The following is a 16,161-nucleotide window of genomic DNA, read 5'->3' on the forward strand; positions in this document are numbered from 1 at the left end:
ATCCTCCTCCCAAGGGAGGATCGTCACATACATTTCATTTCAAGCAGGAACAGGGGAGAGGAATCCCTGTCTGAGAGGGGACTGGACATTCCCAGAGTCAGCTGATAGATGGCCAGGCCCCGCTCTGGTCTTTTAGCCTCAGTTGTCAATTCAGGGTTGGTGATTTGGGCTGGTTTTAGCCCAATTCAGAACCCAAATGAGCAGCAGACCTCTCAGTGCAGCCATGATGGCCACAAATGGAGCATTGTCCCTTGGCCACATTCCAGGCAGAGCATCCTGCCACATCCTGCAGTTCATGGGGACCTTAAAGGCTGGAAATTGGGAGGTTCAAGAGTGCAAGGGCAGGTTCTGTCCCTGGGGAGGCATAGTCCCCACTGCAAGTCCAGGCTGGAGGGGGCCTGCGGGAGCAGTTCTGGAGAAGGACCTGGGGGTGCTGGTGGGTGACCAGGGGAGCTGGCTGTGTTGCCTGGGGCCAGAAGGGATCCAGGGAGTATCCGGAAGAGAAGGGCCAGGAAGTCAGGGAGTGCCCAAAGGGGCACATCAGAAGTGCCGTGTCCAACTCTGCCCAGTGCCGTGTCCAGGTCTGGGCTGCTCTGGATCCAATCCTGTGCTCAGAGATGACGCTGCCTGAGCTGAGGGGTTGGGCCAGGTGCCCACTCTGGGTCCTTCCTGCCTGACCCATTCTGGAATTTGGGGATTCTGGCAGTTGCGGTTTGGGAATTGTGCACCGTAGGGCAGCAGCGAGCGTGGGAAATCAGCGGCACTGTGCATGTGCCACTCCGGTCTGGAGTGACCTTAAAGCTGGTCCAGTGCCAGCCCTGCCATGGGCAGAGACCTCTTCCCCTGGGCCAGGCTGCTCCAGGCCCTGCCCAGTCTGGTCTTGAATGCTTCCAGGTAAGGGGCAGCCACAGCTTGGTTATAGATTGGTAATATGATAATTGACTCTCACAATTAAAGGGTGAGTATTGTGTGTAGATTAAGAGAAATTATGCTCACTTACATTTATGTGATTGTAGCTTGCAGAGGGACACGAACACTCCCTGGCCTCCTGGCCCTGCTCGTTCTGGTGCCCCCAGGATCCCTCCTGGTCCCAGGACAGTTGGCCAGTTATGCTGATCACCCACCAGCACCCCCACGTCCTTCTCCAGAGCTGCTCCAGCTGGTCATCCCCATTTGGGACTGACACTGGGGACTGTCTCTCCCCAGGGACAGGACCTGCTCTTGCCCTCTTGAACCTCCCAGTTTCCAGCCTTTAAGGTGCAGGATATGGCAGAATGCTTTACCTGGAATCTGGACAAGGGATAATTGGCCCATTTGTGGCCATCAGGGCTGCAATGGGAGGGGTCTTGTACTGATATTGGTGCTGAATTTGGTGAAAACCAGCCCAAATCACCACCCTGACGTGACAACTAGGGTGAAGCACCAGAGCTTGGCCTGGCCATCCATTAACTGACCCTGGGAATGTCCAGTCGCATCTCAGACAGAGATCCCTCTCCCCTATTCCTGCTTGGAATGAAATGTATGAGAGGTTCCTCATCTGGGAAGGGGATGCTCCCCAAGGATTCTCCTCTAGGTTGAGAGAAAGAGACATTCCCACAAGTGTTGTTGTGGTGAGTGACATTGAGCCCTTGCCACTTTTGGCTGGCTGTCACAGATTTATTTAATGGAATTGTTTTGATTGAATTATTTAATAGAATTGCTTTGCACAGTGGCCTTGGTGGCCGCACTGACCAGAGCAGCTATGGTATCCTTGTGGCTGAGGGTGTCTTAGTGATCAGGTGGTCACAGTGGCCTTGGTGGTTACAGTGAGCATGGTGGGCAGAGTGGCTGTGGCGGCCTTAGTAGTTTTGGGGGTCTTATTTCTATGGGAGTCTTGGTGGTCTTGCTGATTGTGGTGGCCACAGCAATGATAGTGACCTTGGCATCCATGGTGGCCATGGTTGCCAAAGTCACCACAGTGACCACAGTGACCTCGGTGGCCTTGCCAGCCTGGTGGCTCAGGGGATCCTGGAGGTAACTTCCAGAGATGTGGGGTGAGGAGGAGTTCTCTGAGGTGGAAGGGGGCTCTGGGGGTGCTCCTGGGGATGCTCCCGGGGATGCTCCTGGGGAAGTCAGAGGTGGGTCAGGGGGACCATGGAAGAAGTAAGGAGGTCAGGGACAGTCGTAATGGTATGTCAGGGGTGACAAGATAAATGGGGACCATGAGGTGACAGGTGATGAGGTTTTGGGGGCTGTGGGGTATGGGGGCCAGGGGTGTAAGAGATTTCATGGTGGGCTTAGCAGTGACAGGGGTTAGGGCGAGTCAGGGAGTGCCATAGGGGTGGCAGGGGGTAACAGGGGTTCAGGGAATGCTATGGGGCTCCTGGCCCACCCATGTACAGCACACAGGGCCCATCCCCACAGCAATGCATTTGGTATGGAGGGACAGGGTCAGTATGGGGATGTTTCTGTCTCTGTCTCTGTCTCTGTCTCTGTCTCTGTCTCTGTCTCTGTCTCTGTCTCTGTCCCTGTCCCTGTCTCTATTTCTGTCTCTGTCCCTGGCCTTTCCTGGCAGGAATGTCCCTGTCCCTGTCCCCTCCCAGCTGAGGGGTTCCCCTCCCAGTGTCCTGTCATGGGTGTTCCTTTCCCCATGCCCACAATGGGTGTTCCCAGACTTGGTGTCCCCGTCATGGGATGTCCCTCACCCCAAACTCTCAGTGTGTGCCCCATAGCTGGCAGTGAGTGTCCCCAAATGCCACATGTCCTGTGCGTCCCCAGCCAACAGTGGCTGTATCCAAGACTGGGTATACCTGTCCCCACACTGTCAGTGGGTGTCCCCTGCAATGGCTATCCCAGTGTTTCTCCCCAGCTGTGGGTGTCCTTGTCCACCCACAGAGCGTGGGTGCCCCTATACCACTGTCCCCCATCCCCAGTGAGTGTCATGTTCCTCTGAGCCTTGTCATGGGGGTCCCCATGCCCACAGTGAGTGTCCGCACCCCGCCAGGGTGTCCCCGGTGCTGTCACCTCACAGCAATGCGCAGTTGTATTTGCTGAAGGTCCCGACGGAGCGGAGCCAGATCCATATCCTCTTCCCATCCCAGATGACTTGGGTGACCTGAAAGGTTTCATATGGCGGGATCAGCACCTCTCGGTTGCTAGGATCATAGGAAAAAGCCTGGATGTCTGCACCATGACACGTGTGGAGCTGGAGAATTGTGTCGGTCCCGTAATGCTGGGCAACTTCTTTGCTCAGTGATGTCGATGTGAATTGACCAAACCGGACCCTCTGGCCTTGCCACGCCTGGAACCGGACATCACGCACACCCCGGTACACCTGGTGACACTGCCCGTTCTGAGCCTGCTTCAGTGTCACCAGGGCTTGGGTCAGCAGGAAATGCAGCATTTTGAAGTGGAAGTTGTTCCGGTATTCCTGGCGGGAGCGTCCGGCCACATGCACTGCCGCGTTGAACTCCTTGTACAGGTACTTCATTGTGTAGGCCATGACAGCGACAGCGTGGCCTGGAGACGCCAGAGGGGACACATGGGAGCCCCGCTTGCGCCACTCAGCCTTGGCCTTCGCCCAGGTCTTGGCAAAGAGAGGATTCTTCTGAAACTCAGATTTGTAGAGGGCCGGCAATGCCTTGGTCATGGCAGGGCCGCAGCCCCGGTACTGGTCATCGAAGGAGTCCCTGGCCATGTCCAGGGGCACCACCTTGATGGCCACGGTGGCCACGGTCACTACCAGCAGTGCCAGGGTGTGAGCCAGGAGGGCCATGGAGAAGAGAGGCCACTAGGAGTCGGGTGGGACACTGGGGGAAAAAGAGGGACACAGTGAGGGTGCAATTAGTGCACACGGGGTTAGATGGGAAGGGTTATTCTATGAGAGGCTGATGAGGGAACCTGGGGAAAGCCTGGAGCAGGGCTAGGGGGGGAGCGCGGGTCAGAACACCTGTGGATACATCCTGGAATGCTGATCCCAAATCTTGGGGCCATTCCAGAACTCCACAGTGTCCTTCAGACCTCTGGGATGACAATCCCACTCCCATGGTCCCATATCCCCAACCAGTGTTTTCTCCCTAATGACCCCCAGGAACTTGATCCAAATTCTGAGGTAACTCCCTGTTCCCCCAGCAGTGACCTCCTGAATCCCATTTCTGTGACCCTTCCAGTGTCGTTTCTGTGCCAACTAGCCCAATAACCCTACTCCCAGTCCAGTGTCCCTTACCCCCTAGTGTTACCCCAGACCCTCTGCAGTTCCCGAGCCCAAACCCTGGGAACAATCCCTGACATCCCCACGGTCACCTCAGTGCTCCACCAACCCACAGTTCTAATCTCAGTCCCGTGTTTACCCTTCCAGTGTCACCCCAATGCTCCCCTGGAACTCAATCCTGATACCACATCTCTTTAGAACACTTGTGAACCCAGGGCGCTCAGGAACCTCATCCAAATTCCTAAAGCCACTCCCTCACCCACCCCAGTGTGCCTCTCAGCCCTGTCCCACACACCAGTCAAGCTCCCAGTCCTGTGACAGTTTTAGTGTCACCCCAGGACCCCAACCCAAATCTGGGGATCAACCCCTGTCTCCAAAACCTCTGGCTGGAGCCCCCCAAGACCCCGCTCTGAGACCCCAATCCCGTGTCCCTCCCTCATGTGTTCCCAGTGTCCCCCAGCACCTGATACCAAAATCAGCCGGAGTGAAATCCCTGATGGAGCTGGAGGTAGCAGAAAGCCGGAATTCTTGATCAGCTTGGACTCACAGCAGATCTCTCCTGGTCCCGCAGCTCAGGCGGGACATTGCCATGGGGTATTTATACACCAGAACTATAAATATTCATTACAATCAACTTCTTATCTCATACAGAAACAGCACTTTCTCAATAAATAATTTGCATGGCTCCGCCTTTCTCTGGAAGTTCTTTCATTGTACTGGAAGACCATAAAAATGTGGTCTCAGGGGGGCCATTTTCACTGAGTGCCCCAACATGCCAGATGACCTCACCTGGAATATTTGCTTTGAGCAGGTGCTGATCCTCCTCTGTTGCCAAAAAATCCTCACTGCAGTTCCTTTATCTGTTCCACCATGGGCTCCAGCCACATTCATCCTTCGTCCTCCATCCATTTTCATCCTTTTCATGCTTTTGCCAGTCAGTCTCTAAACTCTATTCAGTGCCTTCAGGGAAATTGAAACCTTCTATTTTATTTCTATCAACTGAGACTTCAGGTGACCTGTGCAGTGCTTTTCCAAACAACTCAATCAGCCACGATTGGCCCAGGTCAATGTGGGCTGCAGCAGCAACTGCTCTCCTCATCCAAGAAATCCGGGAAATCCAATTTGGGACAAAAGTTTGTGGTATACACTCTGCTCATCGTAACTGCAAGAAGATGTGGTACAAGAGGCAGAGCTCGATATGTTACATAGAGCTCCAGAACTCTCAGTGAGAAAAAGAGCAAACATTGGAACCCACTTGCCATCCGCTTTGAGCGTTGCTCATGCCCATGGAGCCATATGGGAAGAAGGAAGTCAAATAACAGCACACTGATCTCTGATTAAATATAAACAACAAATATTGTTCCTTCTTGATTCCATTCAGCAGCCCAAAGAAGTGGCCGTACTACATTCCAGCACACACCAGCGTGGGGATTGACAAGTATCGGTGGGTAAATAGATTTGTAATAAAGATGCACAAGAGGTTTTGCAACAAAGCATCCTGGTGTTAATTCCTGGGAAATGAATTTCAGCTCCAGAGGTGAGGCCTGGATAGAGTTGGGCAGATTGAAAATTGGCTACTTATCTAAAAGCCCAGTATAAAGAGGGTGGTTACTCCCCGTCACCTCCACATTTATTCTGCATATCCACATGTTTACATTCTTTTCTTGCTTTTGCCAATCAGGCATTAAACTCTACCCAGCACCTTCAGGGGAACTGAAACTTTCTATTCTTTCTGTTATTTCTCACTGCCCTAGCACCCTAATCCTGCACCCACCATCCCACTAGCCCATGGCTGTCTCCTGTGCTGTCACCTCACAGCAATGGCTCCTGGGCATGAGCAATGCTCAAAGCAGATAGCAAGTGAGTTCCTATGCTTGTTAATTTTCTCATTGAGAATTCCAGAGCTCGTTGTAACATATGAAGCTCTGCCTCTTGTACCACATCTTCTTGCAGTTACGATGAGCAGAGTGTATACCACAAACTTTTGTCCCAAATTGGATTTCCCGGATTTCTTGGATGAGGAGAGCAGTTGCTGCTGCAGCCCACATTGACCTGGGCCAATCGTGGCTGATTGAGTTGTTTGGAAAAGCACTGCACAGGTCACCTGAAGTCTCAGTTGATAGAAATAAAACAGAAAGTTTTTGGTGTCACCCCAGGACCCCAACCCAAATCTGGGGATCAACCCCTGTCTCCAAAACCTCTGGCTGCAGCCCCCCAAGACCCCACTCTGAGACCCCAATCCCGTGTCCCTCCCTCATGTGTCCCCAGTGTCCCCCAGCACCTGATACCAAAATCAGCCGGAGTGAAATCCCTGATGGAGCTGGAGGTAGCAGAAAGCCGGAATTCTTGATCAGCTCGGACTCACAGCAGATCTCTCCTGGTCCCGCAGCTCAGGCGGGACATTGCCATGGGGTATTTATACACCAGAACTATAAATATTCATTACAATCAACTTCTTATCTCATACAGAAACAGCACTTTCTCAATAAATAATTTGCATGGCTCCGCCTTTCTCTGGAAGTTCTTTCATTGTACTGGAAGACCATAAAAATGTGGTCTCAGGGGGGCCATTTTCACTGAGTATCAGAAATGGAGTGGCCAGCAGGAACAGAGAGGTCATTCTTCCCCTGTACTCGGCACTGGTGAGGCCTCACTTGGAGTATTGTATCCAGTTCTGGGCCCCTCACTTTAGGAGGGACATCGAGTTACTTGAGCGTGTCCAGAGGAGGGCAACGAGACTAATAAGGGGCTTGGAACACAAGCCATACGAAGAGCGACTGAGGGAGCTGGGGTTGTTCAGCCTGGAGAAAAGGAGACTAAGGGGCGACCTCATCGCTCTCTACAACTTCCTGAAGGGTGGCTGTGATGAGCTGGGGGTCGGTCTCTTTCTCCGGGCGACAACAGATAGAACAAGAGGACACAGTCTCAAGTTGCGTCAAGCGAGATGTAAGTTAGAATTAAGAAGGAAATATTTCACAGTAAGAGTGGTCAGATACTGGAATCATTTACCCAGTGAGGTGGTGGAGTCATCATCCCTTGAAGAATTCAAAAAAAGACTGGATGTGGCACTTGCTGCCATGATCTAGTTGAACAGTTAGAACATCGACTGGACTTGATGATCTTATAGGTCTCTTCCAGTCTTGAACTTCAGTGATTCTGTGATTCTGTGATTCTGTGAGTGCCCCAACATGCCAGATGACCTCACCTGGAATATTGGAACTCACTTGCCATCTGCTTTGAGCACTGCTCATGCCCACGGAGCCATTTGGAAAGAAAGAAGTCAAATAACAGCACACTGATCTCCGATTAAATATAAAGAACAAATATTGTCCCTCCTTGATAACACCCAGCTGCCCAAAGGAGTGGCTGTACTACAATCCAGGGCATACCAGCTTGGCGATTGACAAATCCCTGTGGGTAAATAGATTTGCAATAAAGCTGCATGAGAGGTTCCGCGACAAAGCATCCTGGTGTTAATTCCTGTGAAATGAATTTCAGCCCCAGAGGTGAGGCCTGGATAGAGTTTGACAGATTGAAAATTGCCTGCTTATCTAAAAGCCCAGTATAAAGAAGGTGGTTGTTCTCAGTCCCCTCCACGTTCACACTGCATATCCACACTTTTACATCCATTTCTTGCTTTAGTCAGCCACTCTTTAAACTCTACCCAGAGCCTTTAGGAGAACTGAAACTTCCTTTTCTTTCCCCTCTTCTGCCCCCTGTGATGGTGATTGCAGGGGTCTTAGGATGAGGGAAGAGACGAGGATCTGACTCCATGTTTCAGAATGCTTGATTTATTATTTTATGATATATATTACATTAAAACTATTCTAAAAGAATAGAAGAAAGGATTTCATCAGAACGCTAGCTAAGAATAGAAAAAGAAGGAATGATAACAAAGGCTTGTGGCTTGGACAGAGAGTCCCAGCCAGCTGACTGTGATTGACCATTAATTAGAAACAGCCACATGAGACCAATCACAGATGCACCTGTTGCATTCTACAGCAGCAGATAATCATTGTTTACATATTGTTCCTGAGGCCTCTCAGCTTCTCAGGAGAAAAAAATTAAAGGAAAGGGTTTTTCAGAAAATATCATGGCTACAACCCCCCCTCAACACTCCTACCCTGCTCCCATTCTCCCATTGTCCCACATGCCCCAAGTTACCCCTAGTCCCTCTCCCAGCTGCTCACTGAGTTGCTGTCACACCTCAATTGGTGTCCCCTATCAGATGACATCCCTCTAGGCACCTTGAGGCCATAGGTGATCTCTTGGAGGAGTGGTTGGGAAGTCACCTGGGTGGCTTCCCCAGCCTTGTTGGTGTGACAGGAGAACTTCTGGACCCCCCAAGAAGGGATCCCCCAACACCAGGAGATACCTGAGCCCATGTTGGCATGGTAGCTCAGAAATTCCACTTTCCAGTTATCATTGCCACCATTTTAATGAAGAGATGGGACTGCCATTGGGCTAAGAAGGATTTATTGCTCAGATAACCATCAGTCTCAGAGGCCATGGGATTTTAGAGGAGCAGGCAGTCAGCCATAACACAAAATGGTCACAAGTTCTTTGTTGCAAGACACTCTATAACTTTCCAATCCAATGGACTGTTATTTTGCTTTTCTAACCTATCGCTGTAACTCACTTCCATTGCACTGCAGATGTTTTTACCCAATGGACTTCTAACTCACGTGCACACCTTTTCTTCTATTATAACTCATAAGCTCTTCACTTACTATATTCAACCACATTTCTGTACTATAGACCCTTCACCATCTTACACAATACAGTTCCTTACTTACTTCAGGCATATTCTTACTCACAACTTTAGAAACATAAATTTAGGATTTTTCTGCTAAATGCCTGTGTACTTTATTCTTATATCAATTCAAGCTCCTGGGGGGCACTGGGGACACTTGGGGAAGGGACATGGGACAGGAGTTGCAGACTTGGGCCGTGGGGGGCTCCAGCATGACATTGTGGAGACAGGGGTTGATACCCAGATTTGGTTTGGGGTCCAGGGATGACTCCAAAAGTGTCACAGGACGGGGAGCTTGACTGGGGTGTGGGAGAGGGCTGAGGGGGATGCTGGGCTGGGTGAGGGAGTGGCTTTGGGTATTTGGATGAGGTTCCTGAGGGCCCTGGGGTCACAAGTGGTCTAAAGGGGTGTAGGAGCAGGAGTGAGTTCCTGGGGAGCACTGAGGACATGGATCTGGCTCCGCTCCATCTGGACCTTCAGCAAATACAACTGCGCATTGCTGTGAGGTGACAGCACCGGGGACACCCTGGGGGGGGGTGCGGACACTCACTGTGGGCATGGGGACTCCCATGATAAGGCTCAGAGGAACATGACACTCACTGGGGATGGGGGACAGTGGTACAGGGGCACCCACACTCTGTGGGTGGACAAGGACACCCAGAGCTGGAGAGAAACACTGGGATAGCCAGTGCAGGGGACACCCACTGACAGTGTGGGGACAGGTACACCCAGTCCTGGGGACAGCCACTGTTGGCTGGGGTCACACATGACAGGACATGTGGGGTTTGGGGACACTCCCTGGCACCTGTGGGGACACTCACTGAGAGTCTGGAGTGAGGGACACCCCATGATGGGGACACTGAATCTGGGGACACCCATTGTGGGCATGGGGAAAGGAACACCCATGACAGGACACTGGGAGGGGAACCCCCCAGCTGGGAGGGGACAGGGACATTCCTGCCAGGAAAGGCCAGGGACAGAGACAGAGAAAGCGACAGAGACAGAGAAATCCCCATACTCACCCTGTCCCTCCATACCAAATGCAGTGCTGTGGGGATGGGCCCTGTGTGCTGTACATGGGTGGGCCAGGAGCCCCATAGCATTCCCTGAACCTCTGCCACCCCTATGGCACTCCCTGAGTCCCCCTAACCCCTGTCACTGCTAAGCCCACCATGAAATCTCTTACACCCCTGGCCCCCATACCCCACAGTCCCCTACTCCTTGTCACCTGTTACCTCATGGTCCCCATTTATCTTGTCACCCCTGACATACCTTTATGACTGTCCCTGACCTTACTCCTTCCCTGGTCCCCCTGAGCACCCTCTTTTATTCCCAGGAGCACCCCCAGGAGCACCCCTAGAGCCGCCTTCCACCTCAGAGATCTCCGCCTCACCCCACATCCCTGGAAGTTGCCACCAGGATCCTCTGAGCCGCAAGGCTGGCAAGGCCACCGAGGTCACTGTGGTGACTGTGGTGACTGTGGCCACCATGGCCACCATAGATGCCAAGATCACTGTCATTGCTGTGGCCACCACAATCAGCAAGATCACCAAGACTCCCATGGAAATAAGACCCCCAAAGTTACCAAGGCCACCACAGCCACTCTGGCCCCCATGACCACTATAAAGCACCAGGGCCACTGTGACCACCATGATCACTATAACCACCACAGCCACTCTGGTCACCATGCTCACTGTAAACACCAAGGACACTGTGACCACCATGATCACCAAGACTCCCTGAGCCACAAGGATACCACAGCCACTGTGACCACTATGACCACCAAGGCCTTTGTTCAAAGGAATTCTATTAAATAATGCCATCATAACAATTCCATTAAATAAATCTGTCACAGCCAGCCAAAAGTGATTATTCTTAAGCAGGACTTGATGTCATTCCCCACACCAGCACTCACGAGAATTTCTCTTTCTCTCAGCCTCAAGGAGGATCCTTGGGGAACATCCCCTTTCCAAAAGAGGAACATCAAAGACATTTCATTGCAAGCAGAAATAGGGGAGAGGAATCCCTGTCTTAGAGGGGACTGGACATTCCCAGGGTCAGCTGATGAATAGCCAGGCCCAGGTCTGGTGCTTCAGCATCAGTTGTCAATTCAGAGTTGGTGATTTGGGCTGGTTTTCACCCAATTCAGCACCAAAATCAGCACCAGACCCCTCCCAATCCAACCCTGATGGCAAGAAATGGGGCATTGATTCTTGGTCACATTCCAGGCAGAGCATCCTACCACATCCTGCTGTTCATGGAGACCTTAAAGGCTGGAAATTGGAAGGCTGAAGAGGGCAAGGACAGATCCTGTCCCTGGGGAGGGACAGTCCCTAGTTCCAGTCCAGGCTGGGGGAGACATACTGGAGCATATCTGGAGAAGGACATGGGGTTGCTTGTGGGTGACCAGTGGAGCTGGCTGTGTGGCCTGGGGCCAAGAGGGATCTAGGGGACATCAGGAGGTGCGAGGCCAGGAGGTCAGGAAGTGATTGTGCCCCTCTGCCCTGCACAGTGAGGCACATCAGGATTGCTCTGTCCAGCTCTGTCCAGTGCCATGTCCAGTTCTGGGCTGCTCTGGATCCATTCGTGGTCTCAGGGATAATGCTGGCTGAGCTGGGAGGTTGGGCCAGGTGCACCCTCTGTGTCCTTTGTGTCTCATCCTTTCTGGGATTTGGGGATTCTGGCAGTTGCAGTTCAGGAATTGTTCACTGGAGGACAGCAGTGAGCGTGGGAATTCAGTGGCACTGTGCAGTTCCAGGTGCCAACAGCAGGCGGCAGCACGAGCTGCTGGCGCTGCCAAGGGCCTGCCCTGCTCCATGCTGGCCCCGGGGGCTCTGCAATGGTTTGGGATGGAGCGACCTTAAAGCCTGTCCGGTGCCAGCCCTGCCATGGGCAGGGACATCTTCCCCTGGGCCAGGCTGCTCCAGGCCCTGCCCAGCCTGGCCTTGGACACAGCCAGGGATGGGGCAGCCACAGCTTCTCAGGGCAGCCTCTGCCAGGGCATCACCTCTGTCACTGGGAAGGATTTTATAGCAAAGATGGGTTGTGAAAAATGACTAGATGAATTGGATTCTTTTTCGGGAGAAATTGTTGTCAATGTCTTCAAAATGGATCTTGATGGCTCCACAAAAATGAAGTTTGTCACTGAACCCTGGTGCTTTGACCAGAAAGTTTCAACTCCAGAACTTGGAGAGAGAAACCCCACAGGGAATATGGCTGTGGAAACTCTGTCCCTTTATTTGAATTGAGTTTCAAGACTATTTTGTGAACACTTAGCTTTTCATAGTGTGGCTTTTCCCCACATGCTGAAGGTGCTGGTTAGAGCCTAAAATCTGACTGGCAAAAATTATAAAAGGATGTAAAAGTATTTACACAGGACAATTAAAGCGGCTGGAAGCAGTGTTCAAAGAGATAAAGGGAAGCCTGGGCCAGGGGAAGATGTCCCTGCCCATGGCAGGGCTGGCACCAGACGGGCTTTAAGGTCGCTCCATCCCAAACCATTGCAGAGCCCCCGGGGCCGAGAAGGGGGGGGGGGGGGGGGGGGGGCAGGTGCTCAGTAGCCCCAGCAGCTCGTGCTGCCGCCTGCTGTTGGCACCCAGAACTGCAGCTGGGGGCGGTGCATACACAGTGCTGCTAATTGCCCACACTCGCTGCTGCCCTCCTGTGGACAATTCCCAAACCGTAACTGCCAGAATCCCCAAATCCCAGAATGGGTCAGGCTGGAAGGACCCAGAGTGGGCACCTGGCCCCACCTCCCAGCTCAGGCAGCATCATTCCTGAGACTGGGATTGGAAATTAGAGCAGCCCATAACAGGACATGGCACTGGGCAGAGCTAGACACGGCACTCACGATGTGCCTCCCTGGGCAGGGCAGAGGGGCACAATCACTCCCTGACCTCTTGGCCTCACACTTTCCAACACCCCCTGGTTCCCTCCTGGCCCTTATCCACATGGCCAGCTCTACTTGTTACCCACCAGCACCCCCAGGTCCTTCTCCAGAGCTGCTCCAGCACATCCCCACCAGCCAGGACTGGCACTGGGGACTGTGTTCCCCCAGGGACAGGACCTGCCCATGCCCTCTAGAACCTCCCAGTTTCCAGTCTTTAAGGTCCCCTGAAGTCCAGGATGTGGCAGGATGCTCTTCCTAGAATGTACCAAAGGGACAGTACTCTATTTTTGTGGCCATCGGGGCAACATTGAGAGGGGTCTTGATCTAATTTTGGTGCTGAATTGGGCTAAAACCACCCCAAATCATGAACCCCAAATAGACAACTGAGGATGAAGTGCCAGAGCTGGACCTGGCCATCTATCAACTGACCCTGGGAGTATCCAGTCCACTCTCAGACAGAGATTCCTCTCCCCTATTCCTGTTTGGAATGAAATGTGTGTTGACATTCCTCCCTCAGGAAGAGGTTGTTCCCCAAGGATCCTCCTCAAGGCTGAGAGAAAGAGACGTTCCCACGAGTGTTGTCCGGGGAGTGACATCGAGCCCTGCATAAGAATTGTCACTTTTGGCTGGCTGTGACAGACCTTTTTAATGGAATTGTTTTGATTAAAGTATTTATTAAAATGTGCTTGCCCAATGGCTTCTGTATGCACAGTGGTCAGTGTGGCGGTGGAAGCCTTGTATCTCAGGGAGTCTTGGTGATCATGGTGGCCATGGCTTCCACTGTGACTACGGTGACCTCAGTGACCTTGGCAGCCTCATGGCTCAGAGGATCCTGGTGGCCACTGCCACAGCTGTGGCAGCTAGGAGGAGTCCTCTGAGGTGGAAAGGGGTGCTGGGGATGCTCCAACCTGAGGGACAAAGAGAGGGATCAGAGGGACCATGTGGGGAGTAAGGGGTTTGGGGATGGCCATAATGGGGAGAGAGGGATTACAGGAGTGATGGGGACCATGAGGTGATGCATTGCAGGATGTTGGTGAGGGCACAGGGGTCTATAGGGAGCCAGGAAGGTCAGGGATTCATGGTGGGCTTAGGGGTTACAGGGGGGAGCCATGGGGGTTCATGACCCACCCTCATCCAGCACACACGGCCCATCCTCACAGCACTGCCCAAGGTGGGGAGAGACAGGGTCAGAACGGGGAGATCCCAATCTCTGTCCCTGTCCCTGTTATCCCCTGGCAGGGGTGTCTCTGTCCGTGTTCCCACCCAGAAGTGCGGGCCCCCATCCCTGTGGCCTTTCATGGGTGTTCCTATCCCCATGCCCACAACAGGAGTCCCCAAACTTGCTGTCCCCAGCATGTTCCCCCACACACAGTGGGTGTGTCTGTCCCAGTCCCCATCCCCAGTGAGTGTCATTGTCCTCTGTGCCCTCTCATGGGTGTCCCCATGGCCACAGTGGGTTTCCCATCCCCCCAGGCCGTTCCTTAGTGCTCTCACCTCACACCACACGCAGTTGAATTCGCTGAAGGTCCCGGTGGAGAGGAGCTGGATCTGTGTCTTGTTTCCCTCCTGGGTGATTTGGGTGACATTGAAGGTCTCAAAGGGTGGGATCAGCACCACCTTCTCTTCTGGATGTTCGGTGAAAAACTGGATTTCCACGCCATGGCACGTGTGCAGCTCGAGCACCGTGTCATTGGAGCACTCGCCATTTGGTTTGCTCAGGGACACCAACAGGAATTCACCAAACCGGATGATATCGCCATGCTGTGCCTCAAACCAGACCCCACAAACCCTCTGGAAAACATCAAGACACTGCCCTTTCTGAGCATCCCGCAGCGTTGCCAGGGCATCGGTCAGCAGGAAATGCAGCGTTTTGAAGTGGAAGTTGTCCCGGTATTCCATGTCGGGACTCCCGGCCACACGCACAGCATCATTGAACATGCTGGACAGGCCATCCATTGTGAAGGCCATAATGGCAGTGGCCTGCTCTGGAGACAGAGGGGACTCAGGGGGCCCCCGTCTCTGCCACTCGGCTGCAGCCTTTACCCATACCTCAGCAAACTTCTCATTCTGCTCAAACTCGGAGTTGTTGAGGGCTGGCAATGCCGCCTTCATGGCAGGGCCACAGCCCTGGTACTGGTCATCGAAGGAGTACGGGGCCATGTCCAGGGTCACCACCTCGACAGCCGTGGTGGCCATGGCCATTGCCAGTAGTGCCAGGGTCTGAGCCAGTGGGGCCATGTCAGGGAGAGGCCACAGCGACCAAGTGTGGACACTGGAGGACACAGAGGGGACGTGGGGGAGACACGGGGAGGGTTCCTCAGTGAGGGACTGGGGAGGGGAGAGGGGTCAGCCCAGGGGGAAGGGAGGCACTCCTGGCCAGCAGACCCCTGGGCATGTCTGGAGTCCCTGATCCCAAAGTCTGTGTTACTTAGGCCTCCCCAAGCTCCCCAGGGATGCCAATTCCAATTGCGCAGTACCCCAGCCCCCCAGAAGCCCAAATATACTCACATGAATTCAAGTTCCCCCAGGCCCCCTACAACACTGATCCAAATCCTGGAGTCACACCCTGAGCCCCCCAGTGTCCCTCTCACCCATCCTCAGACCCCAATTCCACTCCCATTCCCCAGTTCCTTTGGTGTCACCTCAGGACATCAACCCAAATCCAGGCATCACCCCCAGCCCCAAAAGTGTCTGCCAGCACCCCCATGACCCCAATCCCCTCTCATCATCCCGTGTTCTCCCCTCACTTACCCCCAGAACATCCCATGACCCCAATACCAGTCCTGTGACTCCCCCAGTATCCCCCAAGCACCAGAATCCCAATTCCTCAGTCCCGTGTCCACCACTATGTGTCTGCCTGGAGTCCCCCCCTGCCCTTGATACCGAAATCGGCCGGAGTGAACTCCCTGATGGAACTGGAGGTATCAGAAAGCCGGAATTCTTTATCAGCTCGGACTCACAACAGATGTGTCCTGGTCCGCAGATCAGTAAGGACTCAGCTATGGGGTATTTATTCACCATAATCATAAATATTAATTAAAATGTGCCACTTATCTAATACAGAAACTGTACTTTTCCCGTAAATCATTTGCATATATCTCCCTCCTCCTACAAGTTCTTTTATTGCACTGGAGTGTTGTAAAAATGGGGCTTCTGGGTATCATTTTCACCAAAAACTTTGATATCAAAGGGACTTTCCCTGGAACAATTTCGTTGCACAGGTGCTGTTGGTTCCTGTTACAGAACTTGCCAAAACCCAACTGGAGTTCCCTTTAGCTGTTTCTCCTCAGGTTATAGCCATGATTTTCATCTTGTGTGCACACCTCAGGC

At 52.9% G+C, this 16,161-nt stretch overlaps 2 protein-coding genes across 2 annotated transcripts; both read right to left on the minus strand.

Annotated features, from left to right (window-relative positions):
- Nucleotides 1-3,004: 3,004 nt before the first annotated feature.
- LOC132080052 (NAD(P)(+)--arginine ADP-ribosyltransferase 2-like) lies at nucleotides 3,005-4,727 on the minus strand. The gene is made up of 2 exons (XM_059483042.1): nucleotides 4,653-4,727; nucleotides 3,005-3,788 (listed from the first exon to the last, which is right to left on the minus strand). The coding sequence occupies exon 2, from the start codon at nucleotides 3,752-3,754 to the stop codon at nucleotides 3,005-3,007; it is 750 nt and encodes a 249-aa protein (XP_059339025.1). The 5' UTR covers nucleotides 3,755-3,788; nucleotides 4,653-4,727.
- An 8,833-nt stretch (nucleotides 4,728-13,560) lies between these two features.
- Nucleotides 13,561-15,763, minus strand: LOC132083317 (erythroblast NAD(P)(+)--arginine ADP-ribosyltransferase-like). Its single transcript, XM_059487964.1, has 3 exons — nucleotides 15,715-15,763; nucleotides 14,326-15,103; nucleotides 13,561-13,739 (listed from the first exon to the last, which is right to left on the minus strand). The coding sequence occupies exons 2-3, from the start codon at nucleotides 15,067-15,069 to the stop codon at nucleotides 13,692-13,694; spliced, it is 792 nt and encodes a 263-aa protein (XP_059343947.1). The 5' UTR covers nucleotides 15,070-15,103; nucleotides 15,715-15,763; the 3' UTR covers nucleotides 13,561-13,691.
- Between the last annotated feature and the right edge of the window lie 398 nt (nucleotides 15,764-16,161).

Source organism: Ammospiza nelsoni, chromosome 1 (assembly GCF_027579445.1).
Source record: "Ammospiza nelsoni isolate bAmmNel1 chromosome 1, bAmmNel1.pri, whole genome shotgun sequence".
NCBI lineage: Eukaryota > Metazoa > Chordata > Aves > Passeriformes > Passerellidae > Ammospiza > Ammospiza nelsoni.

Excerpts from the sequence above, each read along its gene's own strand:
- LOC132083317 (XM_059487964.1), bottom strand. The coding sequence starts at position 15,069 with ATGGCCCCACTGGCTCAGACCCTGGCACTACTGGCAATGGCCATGGCC. Across the intron at positions 13,740-14,325 it reads TCAACTGCGTGTGGTGTGAG|GTTGGAGCATCCCCAGCACC; the intron begins GTGAGAGCACTA and ends TTTGTCCCTCAG.
- LOC132080052 (XM_059483042.1), bottom strand. The coding sequence starts at position 3,754 with ATGGCCCTCCTGGCTCACACCCTGGCACTGCTGGTAGTGACCGTGGCC.